The sequence below is a fragment of the Gracilinanus agilis genome, chromosome 2 (genome assembly GCF_016433145.1).
Source record: "Gracilinanus agilis isolate LMUSP501 chromosome 2, AgileGrace, whole genome shotgun sequence".
Taxonomy (NCBI): domain Eukaryota; kingdom Metazoa; phylum Chordata; class Mammalia; order Didelphimorphia; family Didelphidae; genus Gracilinanus; species Gracilinanus agilis.
In genome coordinates this window covers 48,279,269-48,300,630 of record NC_058131.1, presented here as the reverse complement: position 1 = coordinate 48,300,630, position 21,362 = coordinate 48,279,269, and the positions used below count along the sequence as shown (strand labels likewise).

The following is a 21,362-nucleotide window of genomic DNA, read 5'->3' as shown; positions in this document are numbered from 1 at the left end:
ACTGCCCCAGGGGAAGGATGAAGGCAGTGTGGGAAAGATGGATTAAATTCTGCCTGACCAGATTGGCTCAGCACCATTAAGCTCCATAGGCCTGAATAGAGGCCAAATCCTCCATCTGGAGAAATAAAAGCACATAGACATTCCCTGAAAAACAAATTAACTCGAACCACAGGCCACAACAGGTTTTTTCTATAAACTATGTTAGGAAAAGTATTTTGTCATACCATCGTGGTTACAAAGGTGGTGTAAAAAATTAAGCAAGGATCCCCCTCCCAAGAAGTTAGGCAGGCCTGGCTCCTCACCTCATAGGCCTGCAGTGGTCAAGCATTGAGTCTTGTGGCCTGGCGAGATAATTATTCAGAAGGAAATGACCCCTTTAAAAGTCAGGAGTCTCACCTAATGTATTTTAGGGATCGTGCCTATATTCCAACTAATAAGGAAACAGCATTCAGGTTTGTGATTAAGATTTACATATGGATAAGCCAAAGTATAGCAGTGAGAAATGCTGTCCTCCCTAGACCCAGACTCCATCTAGATTCTATAATTCACATCTCTATGGCACTGTTTGCAAAGCACTTTCCTCTCCACCACCCTGAAGCAGGCATCATCCCCATCATACAGAGCAGGGAACCAGCTCAGAGTATTTACACAATACTAGGATCCCAACCGAGGTTAGTCAAGCACTTCACACAAACACTCTTTGTGTGAAGGAAATTATTGAGGGGACTTTGATCATGAGGATAAAATAGAAGCTCTGGCACACTGTAAGTTAGTAGGAAAATCCAGCAATCGAGGTAAAGGATAACAGGGCAGGAGGCAGGCCTGGATTGTTCCCTGGGCAGCCCAGGCAAAGGAGGGAGGAGACAGTTGGCTCACTAGGCATGATGTGTGAAAGTCAGTGGGTGGAGAGGAAGTTTAATAAACTGAGGCAAGACCAGATTTCACATTCTTGATTCCTATTTTGGTGTTGACTGGGTGGCCCAGGTGGCTGCTGTGGAACAGGAAGCTAAATAGAGAAGCTAGATTAGGGTAAATCATCCATAAAAGTTATTTCCCTCCTCTCTCTTTCATCCTTCTCTATTCCCTTCTGATTAATAAAATAAAAAATCCATAGCCAGTCTCAATTTCAACCATAACACTATGAAGCCATGCTTTTGGGGAAGAGGATTATCTCTGAACTGAAAAGTTGACAAATGAACCTATGAAAATCTTTATGGTGGGTATGAAGTTAAGTTTGGCATTAAGCATATGAATAACATAGGACCAGGACCACTGTCTTATTTCATATGGCAGTCTGGTGATATGCTGGGATTCCTTGAGAACTTTAGAGTTGGACCCCCTGGAAAAGGCCCTCTGACGGGGGCTTCCCATCTCTGAAACGTCCCAGTTTTCTCTAGCTGTTCAACCTTATAGGATCATGGAACCTCCTTTTTCTTGGAAAATGTTTCTCTTTCCAACTAGAATGTAAAAATGAGGTAGATTAAAGTGGCAGATCAAGGACCAATGCCCAGGTCCTTCTCAGGTCCAGTCACAAGAAATGAGAACTAGAGTTGAGTGGCTTCATTGTAAGGGATTCTCAACCTGGGATTTAGGAATTAAAAAACGAAAAACAAACATCAATATAATTGGTTTCCTTTGTAATCCTACGTATTTTTTTAAAAGCATCATTCTGATAACGGGTCCATAACACAAGTTTACCTAAGAACTTCTGCCTGACGCGCCCAAACCTCCTTTGCAATGCCACTATCCCCATGCATTTTTCTCTAATTCTTGTTTGAAAGAGTAGAATTAAATTTATCACAACTGAGATCTTAAGGTAGCTAGATTTTGGTGAGATTCTATCTTCTTTTTGGTAAATGTAAAAATAGTTTATAATCCCATGACTAAGAGTAGATCATCTAGTGGGTCTTTAAGCATTTAAATCAGGCTGTTTGCAAAATACGCTATAGTTGTTTACATTTATGACCAGTTTGGGACTCTGGTTTTAGAGGTGCGGTAAAAATCATGCAGTAAACATTGCCAATTCTTTTGCAGTATATATGTGTGTATGCTCATTTCCAGAAACTTGTCAGGAAAAACTGTCTACTCAATTAATGAGGTTTTTGTTTTTTAAATTTTCCTTATCTAGACTTGTGATTTTCTGAGTTTGGAAAGCTCTCAGTGTGGAAAGCCCCTCCACCAAAGCATATGGTCAATGTGTCTGTTTCTCAACTTGGAGTGCTGAAGCATTTATATGCATTGCCAGCTACTATATTGTCTAAGGCAAGACTCACATCCAGTTCTAACCTGACTCAAGGCTAGCTTTTATACACTGCCTCTTTTATTAACTGTCTTTAAATAACAATTCTTCCTTTACAAAGTGAAGGTCAAATATTTTGCCCCAGCATTAATTTTATTATAGATGTTTCTTGAATCAGGACATAAATTACATGGCACAGTCTGGCTGAGCGCTGTGATGTTAAGCCAAGCACATCATTAACTTCAATTCAAACATGGCTGGCCCAAAGTTATGGATCCTGGAAGATGCTCTTTTCAGAATTAGCTTTGGAGCTGAGGACTTCAATCATTTACTTCCATCCACCGTACATTTATAAAAGTCTTGCTGTCCATTTTGTCAATGAAGAGACAGCCTTGCAAGTGGTCCATTTCATGCTGTATAATCCGGGCAGGCCACCCACTGGCCTGCCACACCACAGATTCTCCATTTTCATTCAACCCTGCAAAGAAATCCGTTGCACTGGTGAAAACATTAAGGGATGTAATTCTTAATCTCCTCCCATACTAACTCCCATTTCTTCCATCCTAGTTAAGGTTCTTCTACTTTCTCCTTGCTGACTAAAGTAGCATTTTAAAGAATAGAATTCAGAAAAGGAATTGCTCCAATTCTTCTATGTAGTATTCAGCCCTATTCTCACCTCTGATAGTTTAGGATTCTTGGCCTGAAAACAGAGCTACAGGATGGAAAAGCTACCTGTCTGTTGTTTTCCAAGCAGCTTCTCTTTCCTTATGCTCATCCTCCTCCAGCCTATGTCTACTTAGTTACCAACACCCCAACATTTTGAATTTAAGAGATGTATGATCCAACTCAGAACCCTAAAGATAAGGGATATCTTCCTTTACCTTCTGATGCATTCAGTTTGTTCAAGATGGGTCCAAGACTTCATCCTATTTGATGTCCTTTTGTCTGACCTTAGCTCTAGACTTTGAACAATAAATAAGGCCTCAAATAGTGCAAAGAATGTTGTTTTTCTCCCACAGGGGAGCTGCACACCATTAATCCAAGAACACAAAGATTGTATTGAGGGTTGGGAATGAAGCACACACAGATGGTGTGTTGTTCTGTGCCCTCCTTCCTTTTTTAAACTATTTCCAGGTATTTCCTGGTGTGCCCCTGGCTGCTAAAGCAGAAGCCTTCCAAGTGGGGCTGTGTCTGACCATATGGAGTACATGAGCACCCAAATGAAGGTTGGGAAGAAAGGTTGGATCCCTTCTATTACTTTAGACAACTGTCAGGTTTGTTGCCACACTTAACTTTATCCCCCCAAAATTGTCTCCCTATATGTTCCCAATTTCTTCTTTCTGAGCCCATGTGGCCAACTACCCACAGCAGCTGCACAAGAGCTTTTGGTAAAATTCTGCCCTTACTCATTGACTTATGGTTGTCTGGCTCTAGTTTACTAATGACACCATTGAGGTAATCAGTTATTGGTAATGTTAAGATGTTTTTTTGAATAATTCTTCCTACATTTTTTTTAAACCCTTATTTTTTGTCTTGGAATCAGTACTATGAATTGGTTCTAAGGCAGAAAATGTAAGGGCTAGGCAATGGGGGTTAAGTGACTTGCCTAGAGTCACATAGCCAGGAAGTGTCTCAAGTCACATCTGAACCCAGGACCTCCCGTCTCCAGGCCTGGCACTCTATCGATTGAGCCACTTAGCTGCCCCCACCAACTCTTTTTAATTTCTTCGACTTTTGTTAAGTTATCACTTTTGTCTTCTATCATGCCCATTTTTGCATGCCCATTTATAGCTCTTCTTGAAGGATCTCTTTTCTATCCCTTTATATTGTTTTCTTCTATTGCTCATTTAAGAAAACCTTATCTCTCCTAGATATTTTCTGGAATTCTGCTTTCTGTTGGGTGTATCTTTCCCTTTCTCCTCATTTTCCTTCCTTCTTCAGCTATTTGGAAAGCCTCCTCAGCCATTTTGCTTTTTTTTTCTTTGGAAGCTTTTTGTTGCTGCCTCCTGCACACGATTTCAAACTTCTGTCCGTAGTTCTTCAGTTACTCTATCTACCAAATCGAATGCCTTGAATCTATTCATTATTTCTGCTTCATACTCATATCTCATTTGATAAATGGGAATTAATGGGAATAAACTCACAGAGTTGCCAGGGCCAAATGAAGGCATGTGTAAAGCACTTTCTGATCTTTAAAGTGCTACAGATTCTGGCTATCTCATGTTAAAATTTCTACTTGTTTTATAAAGTACATTATCATTAGTGCAACCACAGGGCTAAACCCTGCACCTCTATGCTCCCCAGGCCAGGTGCTCCCCCTCCCAAAGTAGTGTGTGTGTGTGTGTGTGTGTATACATATATATGGACATATACATATATAAACATATACACATACATACTGGGATCCATGGGGTCAGAGTCAGACATGACTGAACAACACCAAAAATCAAAGGAGATAATCTAGGGCACTGGAACCCTTAAAGTGGTTTATAAATACCAGTTATCATGAACAGAGAGCTCCCAGGCTTCAAGGCAGCTGTGTAGCCACAATATTATACTGCCCCTTAGAATAGTAGTAGTACAATATATTCCATATACATCAGCAAACAGACACATATTGGAGGGATTTGTTCACAAGATTTGAAGGACACAGGATTAACAAAGTTTGAAGACCTCCCAGTTTGAAGTATTATACTCAGTGGTAGCACTCCATCCACCTTCCCTTCTGGGAAGCACCTAATGCTGTGTGTGGCCTTTTCTTTATCCTTTCTCCTCACCAATATGTCTGTCCATTAGCCCATCCTTCAGAACCTTGTGGTTCTTCCTTGCTAATCTGCTACATTAATCCATACTAGTGTGTGAGTTTGAAATAATTTTGTTGTTCTCCCTACTGACACAAATGCATTTTAACTGGGACTTTCTAGACAAAAAACATTCGTATTAGAGAACTGATTTAGAATTGTAAAAGGCCTCAGAAGCTAGTTAAAGTTACACACCATTTTAAAATTGAGGAAGCAGGCTTAGAGGTCATGAATTTTCTGAAGTAAAGGATTTGAACCTAATTCCTGATTCCAAACCTAGCACCTTTTCCAAAGCACCAAGTTGCCTCTTTTAAGCTATAATAAGATGAGTCACCTGGTGAGAACTCCAGGCCCGGAGGCAGATGAGTAGGTGAGTTATCTCAGAGCAGCCCTGGACTTTGGATGTGAGCATCTGGGTTCACACCTGGGACTCTGATGTATGTATGACCTCAGAAAGCCATTTTATGTAAGTCCTTAAAAAGTGTTTGGGATGTACTCCCTCATTTTACAGAAGAGAATGTGAGCCTCAGATCTCCAAGGCTCTCAGAAGCAGAGCAAGAGATTAAGCAGTCTAGGCTCTTGGGTTTTTTCCATTTTTCCACACTGCTTTCACCACCTTTCCAGTGACTGTAGCTAAGGGAGCACTAGATTTGGAATCATGGGAGCTGGATTAAAACACCAACTTTGCCACCCACTACTTGTGTGGCTGGGGGTAACTCCTTTTCCCTGAGATTCCATTCCCTCACTCACACATCAGGAAGCTGGTCTGGAAAACTGATCTCTAAAGTCCCTTCCAACCATTAAGTCTAGGATCTTTGGGTTTGGATGCCCAGGCTGAGGAACAGATCCCTAAAGGGCTGCTGTGGCTCTGGAAGCCTTTGAGAAAACTCAGTTCAAGCATTTATTTTGCACACCTACTGTATGCCAAGCACTGTGCTACGCATGGGATACACAAATCATTTTCCAGTCTTAAAAAGTGAAGCACTTGCCCAAAGTCATACAGGTAAGGGAGCCTCCAAATCCACCAAAGCAGCCTCTCCACATAATACTCCATCTCTAGTCTTGGTGCTTTGAATGGGCAGGGCTGCTCTAACCTGGTAAGCAATACCCTCTTCACCATAACCCAAGCTTTTCTGCTTGGCTCAACCCCTCCCTCCCTCCTCTCCTCCACAACACTGAATTTCCTCTGTAAAGATATTTGTATCTTAACTACTTGTATGTGTCTCTGTTGTTTCCCCCTCTAGGGCCTTGTCTTGGTAAGCAAGTGAGAGTAAGGATAGCCTCAAATTTAACTTTGTAGCTCTCTTGCCTAGAGGTAAATCTCAGAGCCAGTTTAAGTTTTGTATCTTAAAACTGCCTAGTTTTAGTTGATTGGCCTCTCCTTGGAATTTTCTACTACTGAGCCTGTTCATAGGCCGTCCTCCCCGCCTGGAAATGTTTCCCTATTCCCCTGCCCCTCCAGGCTCGGCTAATGTCCCACCTTCTGGATTGAGAGTCAGGCCTAGAAATGGGGAGGGGGAGAGGGGAGTGGGGTCCTAGGTGCAAATGTAACCTCAGACACTTCCTAGCTGTGTGACCCTGGGCAAGTCACTTAACCCCCATTGCCTAGCCCTTACCACTCTTTTGCCTTGGAACCAATACACAGTATTAATTCTAAGTCAGAAGGTAAGGGTTAAAATATATATATATATATATATATATATATATATATATATCTTCCCAGATCCATCTTGATGCCTCCCCCAGACGACCCTCAACCCCCAATTCATCCTGTCAGTATCTTAGGAGTACATAGTCGTTGGGAAGCTGACTCTCCCATTGGAATGGGAGCTCCTGCGGGGCAAAGCCTGTCTTTTGCCTTTCTCTGGACCACCAACATTTAAAGTGCAGTGCTCAGCACTCATTAGGCACTTAATGGATGCTCCCGCTTTCTTCCTTTCTCTGTACAGAGGCCCCCCCAGAGCAGGCCTGCACTCCCTCCTATCCCACACCCCAGAGCCATGGCCTCCCACCTTCGATTTCCACAGCCCGCCAGCGCGGCACGCACGCCAAGAAGCCGGCCACGCTGAGGCAGCCTTCGGGGAAGGAGTCGAGGCGGGTGTCGAGCACGCGAACACGCGGGTTCACAAACACGCGCAGCGGGCAGGGGACCATGCGGCGAGCCTGGCGTACGGCGTGCGGGTAGGTGAGGAGGAGGCGCTCCGGGAACTCCACTGCGAGCACCTGGAGCGCCACCCCAAGTTGCGGCGCGCTTAGTCCCACGGCACCCTGCGCGCGCATCACGCGCACCAGGCGTGCAATCAGCGCCTGCATCTCAGGCCCCGCCAGCTGGGCCGGATCCACAGGCGCCGCCACGGCTCGCAGCGCTGGCTCGCCCACCTGGCACACGCGCGTGTACGGCGGCTCGGGCGGTCGCAGCAGCCAACGTCGCACGGCGCGGACCCACGAGCGGCGGAGCACTGGGCCCTCGGGGGGAGGCGCAGAGCCAGCCACCCACGGGCCCGCGCCGCCGCTGCCCCGTGCCAGTGCCAGTAACTTCTCCCACGGCCGACCCATGGCCTCTTGGACAGCTCGTGGGCTACTAGCACTACTTCCACTTCCGCTGCCAAGGACTCTGGGAGATGTAGTTCCCAAGCGCCTTCTGGAATTCCTAGGAAGCCCTAGGCACGAAAGGGATGTTAGAACTTAGTTATAGAGTTCTTAATTTGGCGTCTGGGCATTTGTGCTTTATTTTTTATTTGTTATTTTCACTGTCTAAAGTTCTCTCCCTTCCCCAGCCTTTGAGAAGGCAAGCAACATATCAATTATATCTAAAATCATGAAAACTATTTTCATATTAGCCACCTTCCCTGCTTCCCCACAAGAAAATGAAAATCTGTTTAAATCTGCATCATTTCTTCCCCATGAGTCCTTTGGAATTGTCTTAGATCACTGTATTGATCAGAGTAACTGAAGTCTTTTACAGAGGATTGTTATGATTAAAATTATCTTGAGAGACTGATTTTGGGGTAAGAATTTAAATTTGTTGATTCTAACAGGTTTGTTGGTTAGGCTAGCATCATAACTGAAAAAGTGGTATTGTTAGAAATAAATTTAGGACCCTGGTCCTTACTTTTCATAAAGTTTGTTAATTACTTGGATAGAGGCAAAGAGAAAAAAGCTCATTCTATCTAGCTGTGTGGATGGTCTCAACATGGCCATAGCAGTTCCCTCAGGGCCATCACCTGAGATAGAGAGCCCACTTCCTGGATCATTGCTTTTTAACATCTTTCACATCTAGTTCAAGTCCAGAATCATATCTGGGATCCAGGCTCATAGGCCAGAGTCCTGTGACTCACAGCTGGTGTGTTGGTGATGCAAACTCATGCAGATTCATGCTGACTGTGTTACCCAGAAGCAGGGAGAATGGGAGAACTTTCCTCACACAGTATGGGTTTCCACAGCTTCCTCACAAACAAGGAACTTCCTGAGCTGGGTCAAACAGTCTAATAAATAAATTCTTTTGAACACATTATTTTGCCCCTCTTGACCATCCTAAGAGATCTTTAATTGGTAAGAATTAAGAGCCCTTCCCCAAACTATCAGGTGAAATTTTGCACACATGGTGGAAAAACCCTTCTCCCTTTATTACCCAAATTATATTAAAAAAGGAAGACATTCCTAAGGATTCCCACAGGTAAAGAAAATGCAAAAAGCAGCAGACTAGATAGTATCTCTGAATAGGAAGGAATACATAGTAATTCTCTCTAGTATACAGAAACTAATACAGTATATTAAAAATAAATTCTCACAGGATCATGGCTACAATATTGCTGGGTAAGATGTTTCCCTGGTTCTGTTCATTTCACTTTGCATCAATTCATGTTAAGTCTTTCCAGGTTTTTCTGATACCATATTCACCAATAGGACAATAGTATTCTGTCACAATTATACACCAATCACAACTTGTTCAGCCATTCCCCAATGGATGGATATCTCAATTTCCATTTGCTAACACAAAAAGAGCTGCTATATTTTTGCACATATATGTCCTTTCTCTTTTTCTTTGAGGTCTTTGGGCTACAGATCTACTAGTGGCATTGCTAACTCAGAGGTCTGCACAATTTAACAGCCCTTTAGATATACAGTAGAGCCCCTTGAAGCACTGGAGGTCCAATGTCTCAATGACAGCAAAAGTCACTTTCATTTTGGGAGATTTTTTTATGTAGCAGGGGTGTCTGCTGAGCAACAAGGGTAGAGAACATATATACAGATTCAGTAAGTGTTCACTTATATCCTTGATTTTAGCAATCCATAGTTGGGCTTAGAACCTATCCCTCAGATTAGCCCATCTGATTGATGAGATGGGTACCTCAGAATTATTTTATATTTCATGGCTTAGCACATTTTTTTGACTATTGATAGCTCTGATCTCTTCTGAAAATTCCCGTTCATATCCCATTACCATTTATCAATTGTAGGATGGGTCTTAATTTTATAAATTTGACTCAGTTCCATATATATTTTTAAAGTGAGACCTTTATCTAAGAAACTTCCTATAAATTTTCCTCTCTATTTTATTTCACAAGGTTATCTATGTAAAGCACTTTAAGCACTCTACTAATATCAGCTACTTGTAGTAACAGTCAGTCATCAGGGTTAAAAATAAATATTTATTATTTATGATTAGATATTTTTATATATCACCCAACCTATTTTCAAACCCAAAGAATTACTCCAAGACTTGTTTTCAATGTATGTGTACTCTTATATCACCTCCTCAGACACTGTCTCAGAGAAAAGAACTCTACCTTCCTAAGGATAAATTAAAAATCGCAGGAAGTCAGTGTGATCAGGCCATAGCACTGCTGATATACCTTCTTCCTACAAAATCCCTGTACGTCATTTACCCAGGTTCTGGGTCAAAGAGTTGAAGTTACAGGAGAGGGTCAGAAAGAACTGGCTACCCTTGCACTAGGTCCCATCTGCAGGAGGGTCAGATGGCAGAGGGTCCTCCAAGTCACTTTTTTCTTCTGTATTTTCAAGGGAAGCTTCAGAAGTAGATGCAAGACTGGGTTTCTGTTCTGTAAATTCTGGAACTATGACCTCTTGTTCCAGTCCCTTTTCATCCAATAGGAAAACTGCCTCTCTCTTTGGCAAGATAAAAGCCAAAGGCTCCTGGACAACCTGAATATTGACATGTCCGAGGTTCCCAAACTTGGAGAGTTGCGTGGGTGGAACACCTAGTTCAAAATATGAGGGAGGTAGGAAGAGGAGGAAAAAAAGAGAAAAGAAGCAAATTACTCAGAGTAAAACAAAAAATTTCTGTTCAGAGAAGTGATAAGATCCATGATTGACATCTTCAGAGATGCATCAGCCCACGATTCCCTAGATAATTTACCCCAAAAGGTTTTTAACAATGGCAACATTCTATCCACAGTCTCCTCCTCCTTCTAGCAGGCAAGTTCCTTCCTAGAATCTCCATCTAAGGAAACCCCTACACTAGCTCCTGTTTCCCCAGATGATTTTTTCACCTTCCCTTGACCCCCCACTCCCACCATTTTGTTTCTCCATTAAAATGTAAGCTCCTTAGGGGCAAGGACTATTTTTCTTTTTGGTTGTATTTTGTATTCTTAGCACTTAGTATATGATAAGAGCTTAATAAACGCTCACTCACTCAATCTATCTGCCCCTGTGGTTATCATATAACCAAAACATCCTTTATAATGAGAATTCAAAGAGAGAAAGAGAAAAAGAGTGAACACTGGGCTGCAACTGATGAACTGTGTCAGCCATCTACCTATATTAACTGAAGGGATTTCAAGAAAATAGTGAAAAATGGGAAATGCTCATGATTCTTGTCACTCTCTGTAGAGATAGATCCTATTCCTCTAATAAGAACACACAGATAAACAAAAACTAATTGACTGAGTAAAAAAAAGCATGGTTCTCACTTTCTTACCCAAAATCTGTGCTATCTGAGCTGGTGGAAAGAGGACTTGGAGACATCGATTTAGGTAAGGGACCAAGTCTTCCAGGAAAACAGTGCAGAACTGGACAAAGAGCTCCTGCTCCTGGCTACTGAAGGCTGCCTCCTCTGCCCGGTGAAAGGCCAATATTATTTTTGTTACCTTTTAAAAAAAAGGAAAGAAAAATAAGTTAATAAAAATTAATATTAAAGGTTAATAAAAATAAAAATAAAGGCACATTCTCCAAGTACTGCTAAGCCCCACATTACCATGTTATGTACAACACTACAGAGAGGTTTTTAGACAGAAAAATACTTTACTTTAAAAACATGGTTAATTATAGTTACTATTCACAAGCCCCAAATCATCAAGATCCTGAAATCATCCAATGTTTATAACCCTCTCTGCTTATTGATTTGCTGGTCTAGTTCTTAGCAGCATAGTATTAAATGCCAATGAAACTAATACCAGTACAACAAGTATAGAGATAATACAGCATACAACTCACTCCCAACAAGAGAAAAAACCCAAACTTTTAACAGATCCAGAAGAATGAGGCAAAGAATAAAACATGTTTCCAAGTTTTGCAAAGTGAGTCAAGGGAGATGAGACTTAGAAGCATAACAAGATATCCCTAGATCCCTCCTTGCCACAACTGTCTGCAGGGTCTGAACCCATGTTAAAGTCTCCACCTAATTAAGACAAGCACAGCTTAGCTCTAAGTCTTGTTCACTAGAATAAGGAAAAGCCCATTTTTAGCCATAATTCATTAACCTAGGTCCCACTGTATTCTCTGGAACAGTTAATCACACTCTGAGGGAAAAACCAACAATGAAACAAGAGGTTAAAAAAAAGAACAAGTACAGTATTACGGAAGAAATGTCCAGTCATTTCAGTCATGACTGACTCTATGTGACCCTATTTGGAGTTTTCTCACCAAACATATGGGAGTGGTTTGCTGTGGGAGGCCAATAAGAGAAACAAAGTCTCAAATAGATAAAAATCTGAGACTTCTCTTTTGAAGAGAGGTTTTTAGGTGGAGGAAGGTCCCTACTAGTGACTTTTTCATTCGAATTTTAAAGCCCGTTTTGATTTACTATGAGCCACTTCCTCCTCCTCTGATTCTAACACTGAAACCTTAAAGATTTCATTCTCTGCATTCTGACCAGATAACAAAGTTGTTTTTTTCAGCAGCTGATGAAATTTTTACTGGCACTTGTTCTAGTCCGTGCTCAGCATAATAATTTTTAAATCATTGCCAACTTTTTGCCAGAATTCTAAGGGAATCCATGGGCTACAATTTTGAATAAGATCAAGAAACTTAGTGAGCTGTTCTTTACTTATTTTTACTCCCCATTTCCTGAGGGTGTGCATCTCAAAGTTTGCCATTTCCTTCTCCAGCTCATTTTACGGATGAGTAAACAGGAAAACAGGGTTGGGAGACAGTATCGACACAATAAGAAAATTAGTATTTGGTCAGGAGTTAGTATGACACTTCAGAAACCTCTCTCAGTCCATAGGATAGATCAGTATCCAGAGCTTCTCAGCTAGGCTCTTGTACATGATTGTTTTGCAAAGCTTTCTCTACAAACAAAATATGGCTAGAGCAGGGGTGGGCAACCTTTTTGGCTGTGAGAGCCATAAACGCCACATTTTTTAAAATGTAATTTCGTGAGAGCTGTCCAGTGCTCACAGTGCCGCTCCTGTAACAGCGTCTGAAAAAAAATGGACTTTATGGCTCCTGCAGAAAGAGCCTTACTGGCTTGAGAGCCATACGCTGCAGACCCCTGGGCTAGAGGAAGGTGAATAACCAAGGGGCATAAGGAGGGAAAGACTTGCTAAAACACACCAAATCATCCCCAAAAAGGATTCCATCATGATTCTTGGTATTTCCTTACCTTGCCAAGGGCATCCTCCAAAGAAGCAGTCACATCCTGAGCCAGGGCCACAGGACAACAGAGACGCAAATCATTGAAAGCAACCAGAATGTTGTTGAGGAAACATGCCAGGGGTGGAAAATCCAGCAGCCCCATGGGGGGCTGCAAGGTTCCAGGCTGAGTTACAGGGACGGCAGCAGGAATTGCACTCCGCAGGGCAGCAGGAGCAGAGATAAGAGTGTAGGAATTCATTTCATCCTGAAACTTCTCCACACCTTCTTGAACTGCTTTCTTGAAAGTATTTAAAGCAACCTGCTGGAACACAGGTGCAAGCTGGCCCCGGAAATCAGCACCTACCCGGCTGAAGGAGAGTCCGAAGTACATGCACTGGCCTAGCAGTGAGTCCAGGCGGCTACCCCCACCACGCTGAAGGTCACTCTCCAACACCTGCAGGAACTGAGAGACCTTCTGCAACACCCAGCCATGGAATATGGCACTCTCGTTCACTGAGGGCTCACCAGCAGCTAGTGGCAGCAATGGGTCCTCATCAGAGAATATGGCACGGTACTGTGTGATGATGTCAAAAAGGTGGACTCGACATGCCTCAATGGTCTTGGTGATATGAAAATAAGGATCTTCACTGGGAATAGAGGTCAGGATGGAACGTAGCCAGGCATCTCGGGCCTGTAAGAACTTAATTCGCAACTCAGCCTCTGTGAAAATGTCCATTCGACGCAGGTAGCCGATAACTCGGAGACAGGCAGGGAGCTGAATATTAGTTCGAAGTTGTTGAATTAACTGGCTGAGCATCAACTGCATAGATTGCCGGACTTCACTAACAATGCCCTGCAAGTTGCATCAGAAGTGGTTAGCGGAACAATGCTAAGAGTTTGAATGTTTACTAGACTACACATGTGACATTGCGTTGGTATGGCGAACTCACATTAAAAACCTTTTTCTACCAACGAAGACTGAGACCTACTCTGCAAAGGACAGTAAGGGCGCTGAGATGTTAAGTGACTTGTACAGGGTCACCCAGTCAGGAGATGTTCTCAGGGGTAAGGTTTGAATACAGATCTTTGTGATTCCAACGCTAGCTAGCTAGCTATTACATCACATTGCCTTTCCCTTGGCAAACACACTCATGCCAAAGGAGGGAAGTAGTTTTCTAACCCAGTTTAACCTCTTGACCTGGCATTCAAAGGCCCACAATCTGGCACTACCCCACCTTTCAAATGTCTACAAACTCTTTGCTCTGACCAAATCGGAAAATTTGTTGCCACTTGAACAGACATTCCTGTTCCCAAGCCCTAATTCAGTCAGTTCCCTGCGCCTGGAGTGTACTTATTCCTGCTGGCCAGGAATCTGTACTCTTCTCCATGCTTTTACACTCAAGCTCAATGCCACCTCCTTCAGGAAGCATTCTGATCAATTAAAGCATACTTTTTACTTAATTTTTGTTTTGTTTTGTTTTTTGGTGGGAGGGAGTCTACTTTTTCTTTCACAACATGGCTAACATGGAAATGTTTTCCATGACTGCATATGTATAATCTATATTAGATTGCTTGATTTCTCAAGGAAAGAGAAGAGAGGGAAAGGATTTAGAACTCAAAAAAATTATTTTAATGAATGTTAAAAATTGTTTTGTATGTAATTGAGAAAAAAATTAAATATTTTTTTAGAGCCCTCTGGGGGGCAACTGGGTGGCTCAATGGGTTGAGAGCCAGGCCTAGAGACAGGAGGTCCTAGGTTCAAATCTGGTCTCATACACTCAGACACAGTATTGATTCTAAGGTGGAAGTTAAGGGTTTAAAAAAAAAAAAAGCCTTCTGATCTCCCAGGTTAGTTAAAACATCCTCCCTCATACTTGACATGGCCTTTTGTTTTATAATTCCCTAAAATTGTCTATTTTTTAAAAAATTCTTAACTTCCATCTAAGAATCAATACTATGTATTGGTTCTAAGGCAGAAGGAGCGGTAAAGGCTAGGCAATGGGGGTTAGGGGACTTGCCCAGGTCACACAGCTAGGAAGTGTCTAAGGCCAGATTTGAATCTAGGATTTTCCATCTCCAGGCCTGGCTCTCAATCCACTGAGCCACCTACCTGTCCCTATAAATCATCTATTTTGAGTTATCTTATTGGTGTTTCATGTAAGCACCTTGAAGGCAGAGCTAGTATCTTTTTTTTTTTTTTTAAACCCTTAACTTCTGTGTATTGGCTCCTAGGTGGAAGAGTGATTAGGGTGGGCAGTGGGGGGGGGTCAAGTGACTTGCCCAGGGTCACACAGCTGGGAAGTGTCTGAGGGCAGATTTGAACCTAGGGCCTCCCATTTCTAGGCCTGACTCTCAATCCACTGAGCTACCCAGCTGCCCCACAGAGCTAGTATCTTAAGGAAACTTTGTTATCTCCCCCAGGGCCTAAGGGTACTCTGTATTAAGCCAACACCTAATTTTTTAGTTTTTGTTGATTGATTCCAATGGCTTCATGGTAACTATGAAGCTAAATTTTCTGAACAACTATTTTGTAGATTAGCAATGAAGCCAAGTTTTAGTTTATGTTGCAGATTATTTCAGACTATGATATATAATACAATAAATACACTAAAGGAGTTTCCATCTAATGTTTCTGTGTATGGTTAGGTATCAGGAAGAACATTACAAAATTTGGCAAGCTTAAGACAAGAATGATACCTGGATCACAGGAATGGTAGAATATTTCCTTTCTAGTCTGCGCACATATGCTGCAAGTTCAAGAGCCTCCTCATAGTAGCTATTTCGAACACAGGTGTCCATTAACTGAGGAATCTCCAAGATTTCCAAGATCTCTGTGTGCCGGTTCAGGGTCAGAGTATTCATATGTCGGTTGGAACCAATCTCTTCTGCATCTTTCACAAAGTTCCTATTGCAAACCAAGGGAAATACATGAGTCTAAAGCTTCAACTGATTGATCAAGTGGGTTGACAATTGCCTCACATTTTCACTCAAGTTCAATCCAGAGAATCAGAGATTTTCTATTCATATCTAACGGAAGTGCCAGCACAGTACAGTTTAAAAAAAAAAAAAGTCTGCCTCTTGGAATCAGAAAGCTGGGGTTCAAATGCAAACTGAAATATTTACTGGGTGATGCTGGACAAAACACCACACCTCTCCTAGCCTATGTTTCTTCATCTGTAAAACAGAGGTAATAATTCTGGTACTACCTCCTTCAGACTTGCTGCATAGGAAGTATTTATTTAGCCTTAAAGTGATGTAGAAATTCCAGCCATTATCATGACCTTCACCATAATTCTGGTCTAAATCACTGCAATAAACAAAAATTTTGTTTGGCTGAATTTGGGGGCAGCTGGGTGGCTCAGTGGATTGAGAGTCAGGCCTAGAGACAGGAGGTCCTAGGTTCAAATTTGGTCTCAGACACTTCCTAGCTGTGTGACCCTGGTCAAGTCCCTTGACCCCCATTGCCTAGCCCTTGCCACTCTTCTGCCTTGGAGCCAATACACAGTACTGACTCCAAGACAGAAGGTAAAGGTTTTAAAAAAAATTTTTTCGTTTGTCAAATTCCACCACTGTTCAAGACACCAATCGTGCTGAAACCAAGGACAATGCTTTGAACACAGTAAACCTATTCTAAATAAACGCATCATTCATTCATTCATTTTTGCCTATTTATTGAATTTAGAGCTGGACAGTAGCTAGGGATCAACTTATCCCACCACATTTTACAGATGAGGAAACAAGAGGTTTCAAACAGTTTAGGGACTTGTCCATGAAATACCATGGCAGCACCGGGACTTATTAGTTAATTTTTTCTTTACATGACACTTGTAGAATTTACATAATGCTTTAAGGTTTGCGAACGCTTTACAAATATTAAAATCATCTGAGCCTCACGACCTCCCGGGGAGGAGGGGGTTGTTACTATGCCCATTTTACAATCAAGAAGTCTGAGGCAGACAGTGGCTTGGGGGCGACCCGCACCGACAACTGTGCTGGAAGCTGGGCAGGCGATCCAGCAGGTGGCCCAGGGCGGCCTCCACGTCCCCGAAGAGGCGGTGGATGCGCTCCGTGCACTCGGCACCGCGGATGAAGGTCTTGTAGTTGGCGAAGGCCAAATCCCGCGTCTGCTGCAGCAGCTGTGCCCGCTCCTCCGCCAGTCGCTCGGGCTCCCGCCGCAGTCGCTCCAGCCCCGAGCCGCTCAGCTCGCGCAGGTAGCGCCCCACGTCTGGCCGCTCGCGCCACTGACCCTCCGGGAACCGATCTCGGAACAGCGAAGCCAGGAGGCCCTCATCCTCCACTTCGCCCAGCGCCGCCGCGGCGGCACCCGCGGAACCGCTAGCTACAGTCGTGGCCATCTTGCCACTTCCGCACACTCCAAGAGTCCGTCCCCGCCCCACCCCGCGCAAGTGACGCACAGGTTCCCGTCTCCTTGAAAAGAGCGTCCCTTCCGGGCTCTATGGTTCTTCCGCAAAACTTATTACTTATCTAGGACAGTCCTCCCAGATTCTATGATACGTGGTGGAGGCCGGGCCTGGGAATCTAGGACTGGGAGGGAGGAGGGAGGTGGGAGGTGAGCGGCGAATGAAAATGGGGGCGGGAATAAAAAGCGACTTCCGTTTCCGGCGCCTGAGAGTGTGGCTTCGCATTTGCTTCTTAGCAAAATGCGACCCCTGACCGAGGAGGAGACCCGAACCTTGTTCCAGAAGCTCTCGAAATAGTAAGGACGGCGGGAAAGAGGGGGACCCAATAGGGCAGGGCTTGGAGGGTTCAGGGAGGGAGGGCGGGGAAACGGCGGAGGATTTGCGGAGGGGCCACGTGGGCCCGGGGCGCGTGCTGTGCGGAATCCCCCTTGATCCCGGGGCACATTGTAATCTTAATAAATGTCGATCCGCGTTGTAATCCCAGCGTTTAGCGCAGTGTCAGGCACACAGTTGGCACTTCATAAATGTTGATTGATTTTTGTTTTTTTTTCTATGCTTAGTACAGTGCCCGGCATATAGTAGGCAATTAGTGAATGGTTATTGATTGGTTTTGTATTCCCAGCGCATAACACAGTTCCTGGTACGCAGTATTGTTGCTTAATAGAGTGTAAAATGAGAGGGAGTTGACTATGGGAGATTCCAGGACTATTGGGCTAGGGGTTTGGAAGATTCTGTTTTGAATCCTTCCATAAATATTAGCTGTACAAGCATTTGCACAGGCAAGTCAATTAATCAGGGACCTTAAATAGCCTCATCTATAAACGAAGAGGAGTTTGACTTAGTGGCCCTGGGAGCCTTTCTGGTCCTAATGCTATGGTTTTTTGAGTTGAGCATCCCTTTGTATTTACAGTATTGGGGAAAATATTCAGTTGCTTGTGGACCGACCTGATGGCACCTACTGTTTCCGGCTCCACAAAGACAGAGTCTACTATGTCAGGTGAGCTTTCCTTGAAGAAGAATTGTGCTGAGGTTGGTGGGTATGGGTTTGGGAGATTGAGAGAACCTGAGAGCACTGAGCATGCTACCCATACTTGCCTCCTTTGCCTATCAGTGAGAAGATTCTTAAGCTGGCAGTAAATATCTCCCGAGAGAACTTGGTGTCTTTGGGGACCTGCTTTGGGAAATTCACCAAGACCCAGAAGTTCAGATTGCACATCACTGCCCTGGATTACCTGGCACCTTATGCAAAGGTAAGCAAGCGCTGGTCTCAAAAGTGATCCTTTTCAACAGTATGCAGAAAGTCTTAAATTTTGGGGACTGAACCACATTAGTGGCCTGGAAGTGCTCTACTTTTGGCTTTGACAGACCTAAATGTGAATCTCAGCTTTCTTCTATACAAGGAGGGGATTGGAGTAGATGATATCTGATGTGCTTGTAAAATCTCAATTCTATAATAGAAGGAGGGAAGATTGCTTTTGGTGAATGGTACTTTATTGCCATTGTTTTACTGAGAGAAGAAATGGACTCCTTGGAGGTTCAAATAGAGCACTACTTAGTGCACCTATCTTTTTATATTGTTTATAGAAGTTGGCCTCATAACTAAGGAAAGTATTTCCTTATTATTAATCCCTATGAAACAAGAGGAAATTAGCAATTTGTAGGGACTTTCAAGACTTTGTTTCCTTATCTGGAAAAAAATGAACTAGAGAAGGAAATGGCAAACCACTCCAGTATCTTTGTCAAGAAAACCCCAAACAGGGTCATGAAAAGTTGGGCACAACTAAAATGACTGAACACCAGCAAAAAGGGACTTTCGTTTTTTCTTCACTGTACTCTGTTACCCCTCTTTTATTTTAAAATTCTTAACAAAAGAAAAATAACTTGAGCTGGCATTCAACTATTGGGATATAAACATAAGTACTGATTTTATATCTTATATAGATAAATATTCTTTATTGTAGCATAAAGTATGGGTGAAACCTGGAGCAGAGCAGTCATTCTTATATGGCAACCATGTGTTAAAGTCTGGCCTGGGTCGAATCACAGAAAATACTAATCAGTATCAGGGACTGGTGGTTTACTCCATGGCAGATGTACCTTTGGTAAGTAGAAATAGTAGATGCATTGGGTTTTGTTTGTTTGCTTGTTTGTTTTTTTAAGAAAAAAAATTATGCCAAATATGCACCTAAAAACAATTTAAGGGAGTTGATTGTCTTATAGTACTACATAAGTTTTCATGTAAGACAAAGGAAATGCTAACATCTGGGTACTAACTTCTATGTAGAACTAAGTGCTACAGTAATGCTTCCTTGTGACATAGAGGTAACTCTGGGTTCTCAAAGATTATGATAGAGCAGTATAATTTCTGTTAAATTTTGCCACACTTAGGCTTCAGACGTGACCCCACCAACAGACTATCTGAGGTCTAGCCTTGTTCAGTTCAGAGAGCTTATTAATAACAGGACTACCAGTTGGGGTGAGATGGGGGAATTTGGGGCCAATGCAATTCTTTAAATCTCTTAATTTGGAGGGTTATAGTATTTTGGAGTATACCTTCTAGAGAGTATACCCACATTAATAAAATCACTAGTGTGTGAAATCTAGGCAGTGAATGTGAGTCATATTCCTTTCTCTTGACTTTCCAGGGTTTTGGTGTGGCAGCAAAGTCTACACAGGATTGCAGGAAGGTGGACCCTATGTCCATTGTTGTGTTTCACCAAGCTGACATTGGGGAATATGTGCGCCATGAAGACACACTGATTTAATTCTTATGGACTTGTGACTGAGAGAAAGACCTTTGTTTTTCTCTCGTGGGAGCAGCTGAACTACACATCCATCCTTTTACGGACTTACAGAGTGGCCTGTGGATACATGTGGTCTTCTGTTGACCATTCTCACTATTGCAGAAGCACCAGGGCCTAATGCATCGAACACTGGACTTGGAAGTAGGAAGACCAGGGTTTGAATCTAATGCTTAGCATAATGCCTGGCATATAATAGGTGCTTGATAGTAGCTGGGTGATGCTGTGCAAGTCACTTCATATGATTCACCCGTCTCACAGGGTTGTGAGGATCAAATGGGATAATGAACATGAAGCAAAAATGGAGTAGAAATATCAGCTACCATTATAAGCAACTGTGGGATGAATGCACATTGAGCAAGGAAGTGAGACTTTTTTGAACCTTTTTTGTTTAATAATAGTGATTAAATTGAATACCATGTTTTATACAAAATGAAGTCACTTCTTCCTCCTTGGTATAGATCCTGATATTTTTTTTTTTTTAGAACAGAGGTAAAAATAGCTATTCTTATACCTCATATCTAAGCAGATGGTTATTGAACACTAAACTGTATTCTTATGTGAATTCAGAGGCAGAGAACAAAATAGCTACTTTGGGTTTCCCTAAGTTTTATGTGCAGTACACACAGATTGCTACCAGAGTGAAATAAGGACACCAGGTTGTCATACTAAGAAAGGTGATCATGTAAAATTCACATTTATTTTTCTGTCTCTGTTTTCTTTCTGGTGTTGCCCCTACAGTATTTAAATTCGGTATCTGGCTGATCGGTTTTTATATGGAAATGGCAAGCCCTAGGATTTTGTTGAAAATGTGGACATGGTCTCACTATTAAATTAAGGAATTACTGACAAGGTAGTCTATTTGGGTATTGAAAATAGGATAACAAAAATATTTGCCCTTCTGTCTGCTGGATTTCTTTGAAGCTAAGGACCAAATAGATGATGGACTTGTTGAGAAATCATACTTTTTTTTTTTTTTTTTTTTTATCTTTAGAATTCCTAGGAAATAGTGGTTTGGAATGGTAGGTTAAATGTAGATCTTGTCACCTTAAGTTTTTTTCACTACTCTACCAACCAACACTTTCTAACTACATTTTATTGTTGATCCTTTACTTAGCTGAACAAAAGGCCCTTGCCCACAGGCTCTGAAATTAATCATTTATTTCCACTCATCCCTTCATCCAAAGGATTTGATGTTTTTTAGAGCATTTAATTTGTATAAAGCCACAGTTAGGACTGGCTCACATTTTAGGCAGATTATTGCTTGGCAAATCTACTTATC

General features: G+C 42.5%; 3 protein-coding genes across 4 annotated transcripts; 1 reads left to right on the top strand and 2 right to left on the bottom strand.

Moving 5' to 3' along the window:
• Positions 1 to 2,371: 2,371 nt before the first annotated feature.
• PDF (peptide deformylase, mitochondrial) lies at positions 2,372 to 7,596 on the bottom strand. Its single transcript, XM_044663147.1, has 2 exons — positions 7,053 to 7,596; positions 2,372 to 2,717 (listed from the first exon to the last, which is right to left on the bottom strand). Exons 1-2 carry the CDS (start codon positions 7,594 to 7,596, stop codon positions 2,560 to 2,562), a joined length of 702 nt encoding a protein of 233 aa, XP_044519082.1. The 3' UTR covers positions 2,372 to 2,559.
• A 2,076-nt stretch (positions 7,597 to 9,672) lies between these two features.
• On the bottom strand, positions 9,673 to 17,213 carry COG8 (component of oligomeric golgi complex 8). Its single transcript, XM_044663146.1, has 5 exons — positions 16,840 to 17,213; positions 15,556 to 15,763; positions 12,887 to 13,711; positions 10,982 to 11,150; positions 9,673 to 10,262 (listed from the first exon to the last, which is right to left on the bottom strand). Exons 1-5 carry the CDS (start codon positions 17,211 to 17,213, stop codon positions 9,994 to 9,996), a joined length of 1,845 nt encoding a protein of 614 aa, XP_044519081.1. The 3' UTR covers positions 9,673 to 9,993.
• A 290-nt stretch (positions 17,214 to 17,503) lies between these two features.
• Positions 17,504 to 20,257, top strand: NIP7 (nucleolar pre-rRNA processing protein NIP7). Of its 2 annotated transcripts, XM_044660510.1 has the most exons (5): positions 17,504 to 17,575; positions 18,190 to 18,276; positions 18,391 to 18,529; positions 19,241 to 19,381; positions 19,925 to 20,257. In XM_044660510.1, exons 1-5 carry the CDS (start codon positions 17,520 to 17,522, stop codon positions 20,042 to 20,044), a joined length of 543 nt encoding a protein of 180 aa, XP_044516445.1. In that variant the 5' UTR covers positions 17,504 to 17,519; the 3' UTR covers positions 20,045 to 20,257. The 2 variants fall into 2 exon arrangements, with proteins under 2 accessions (XP_044516445.1, XP_044516446.1); XM_044660511.1 differs by lacking the exon at positions 19,241 to 19,381.
• Positions 20,258 to 21,362: the final 1,105 nt, after the last annotated feature.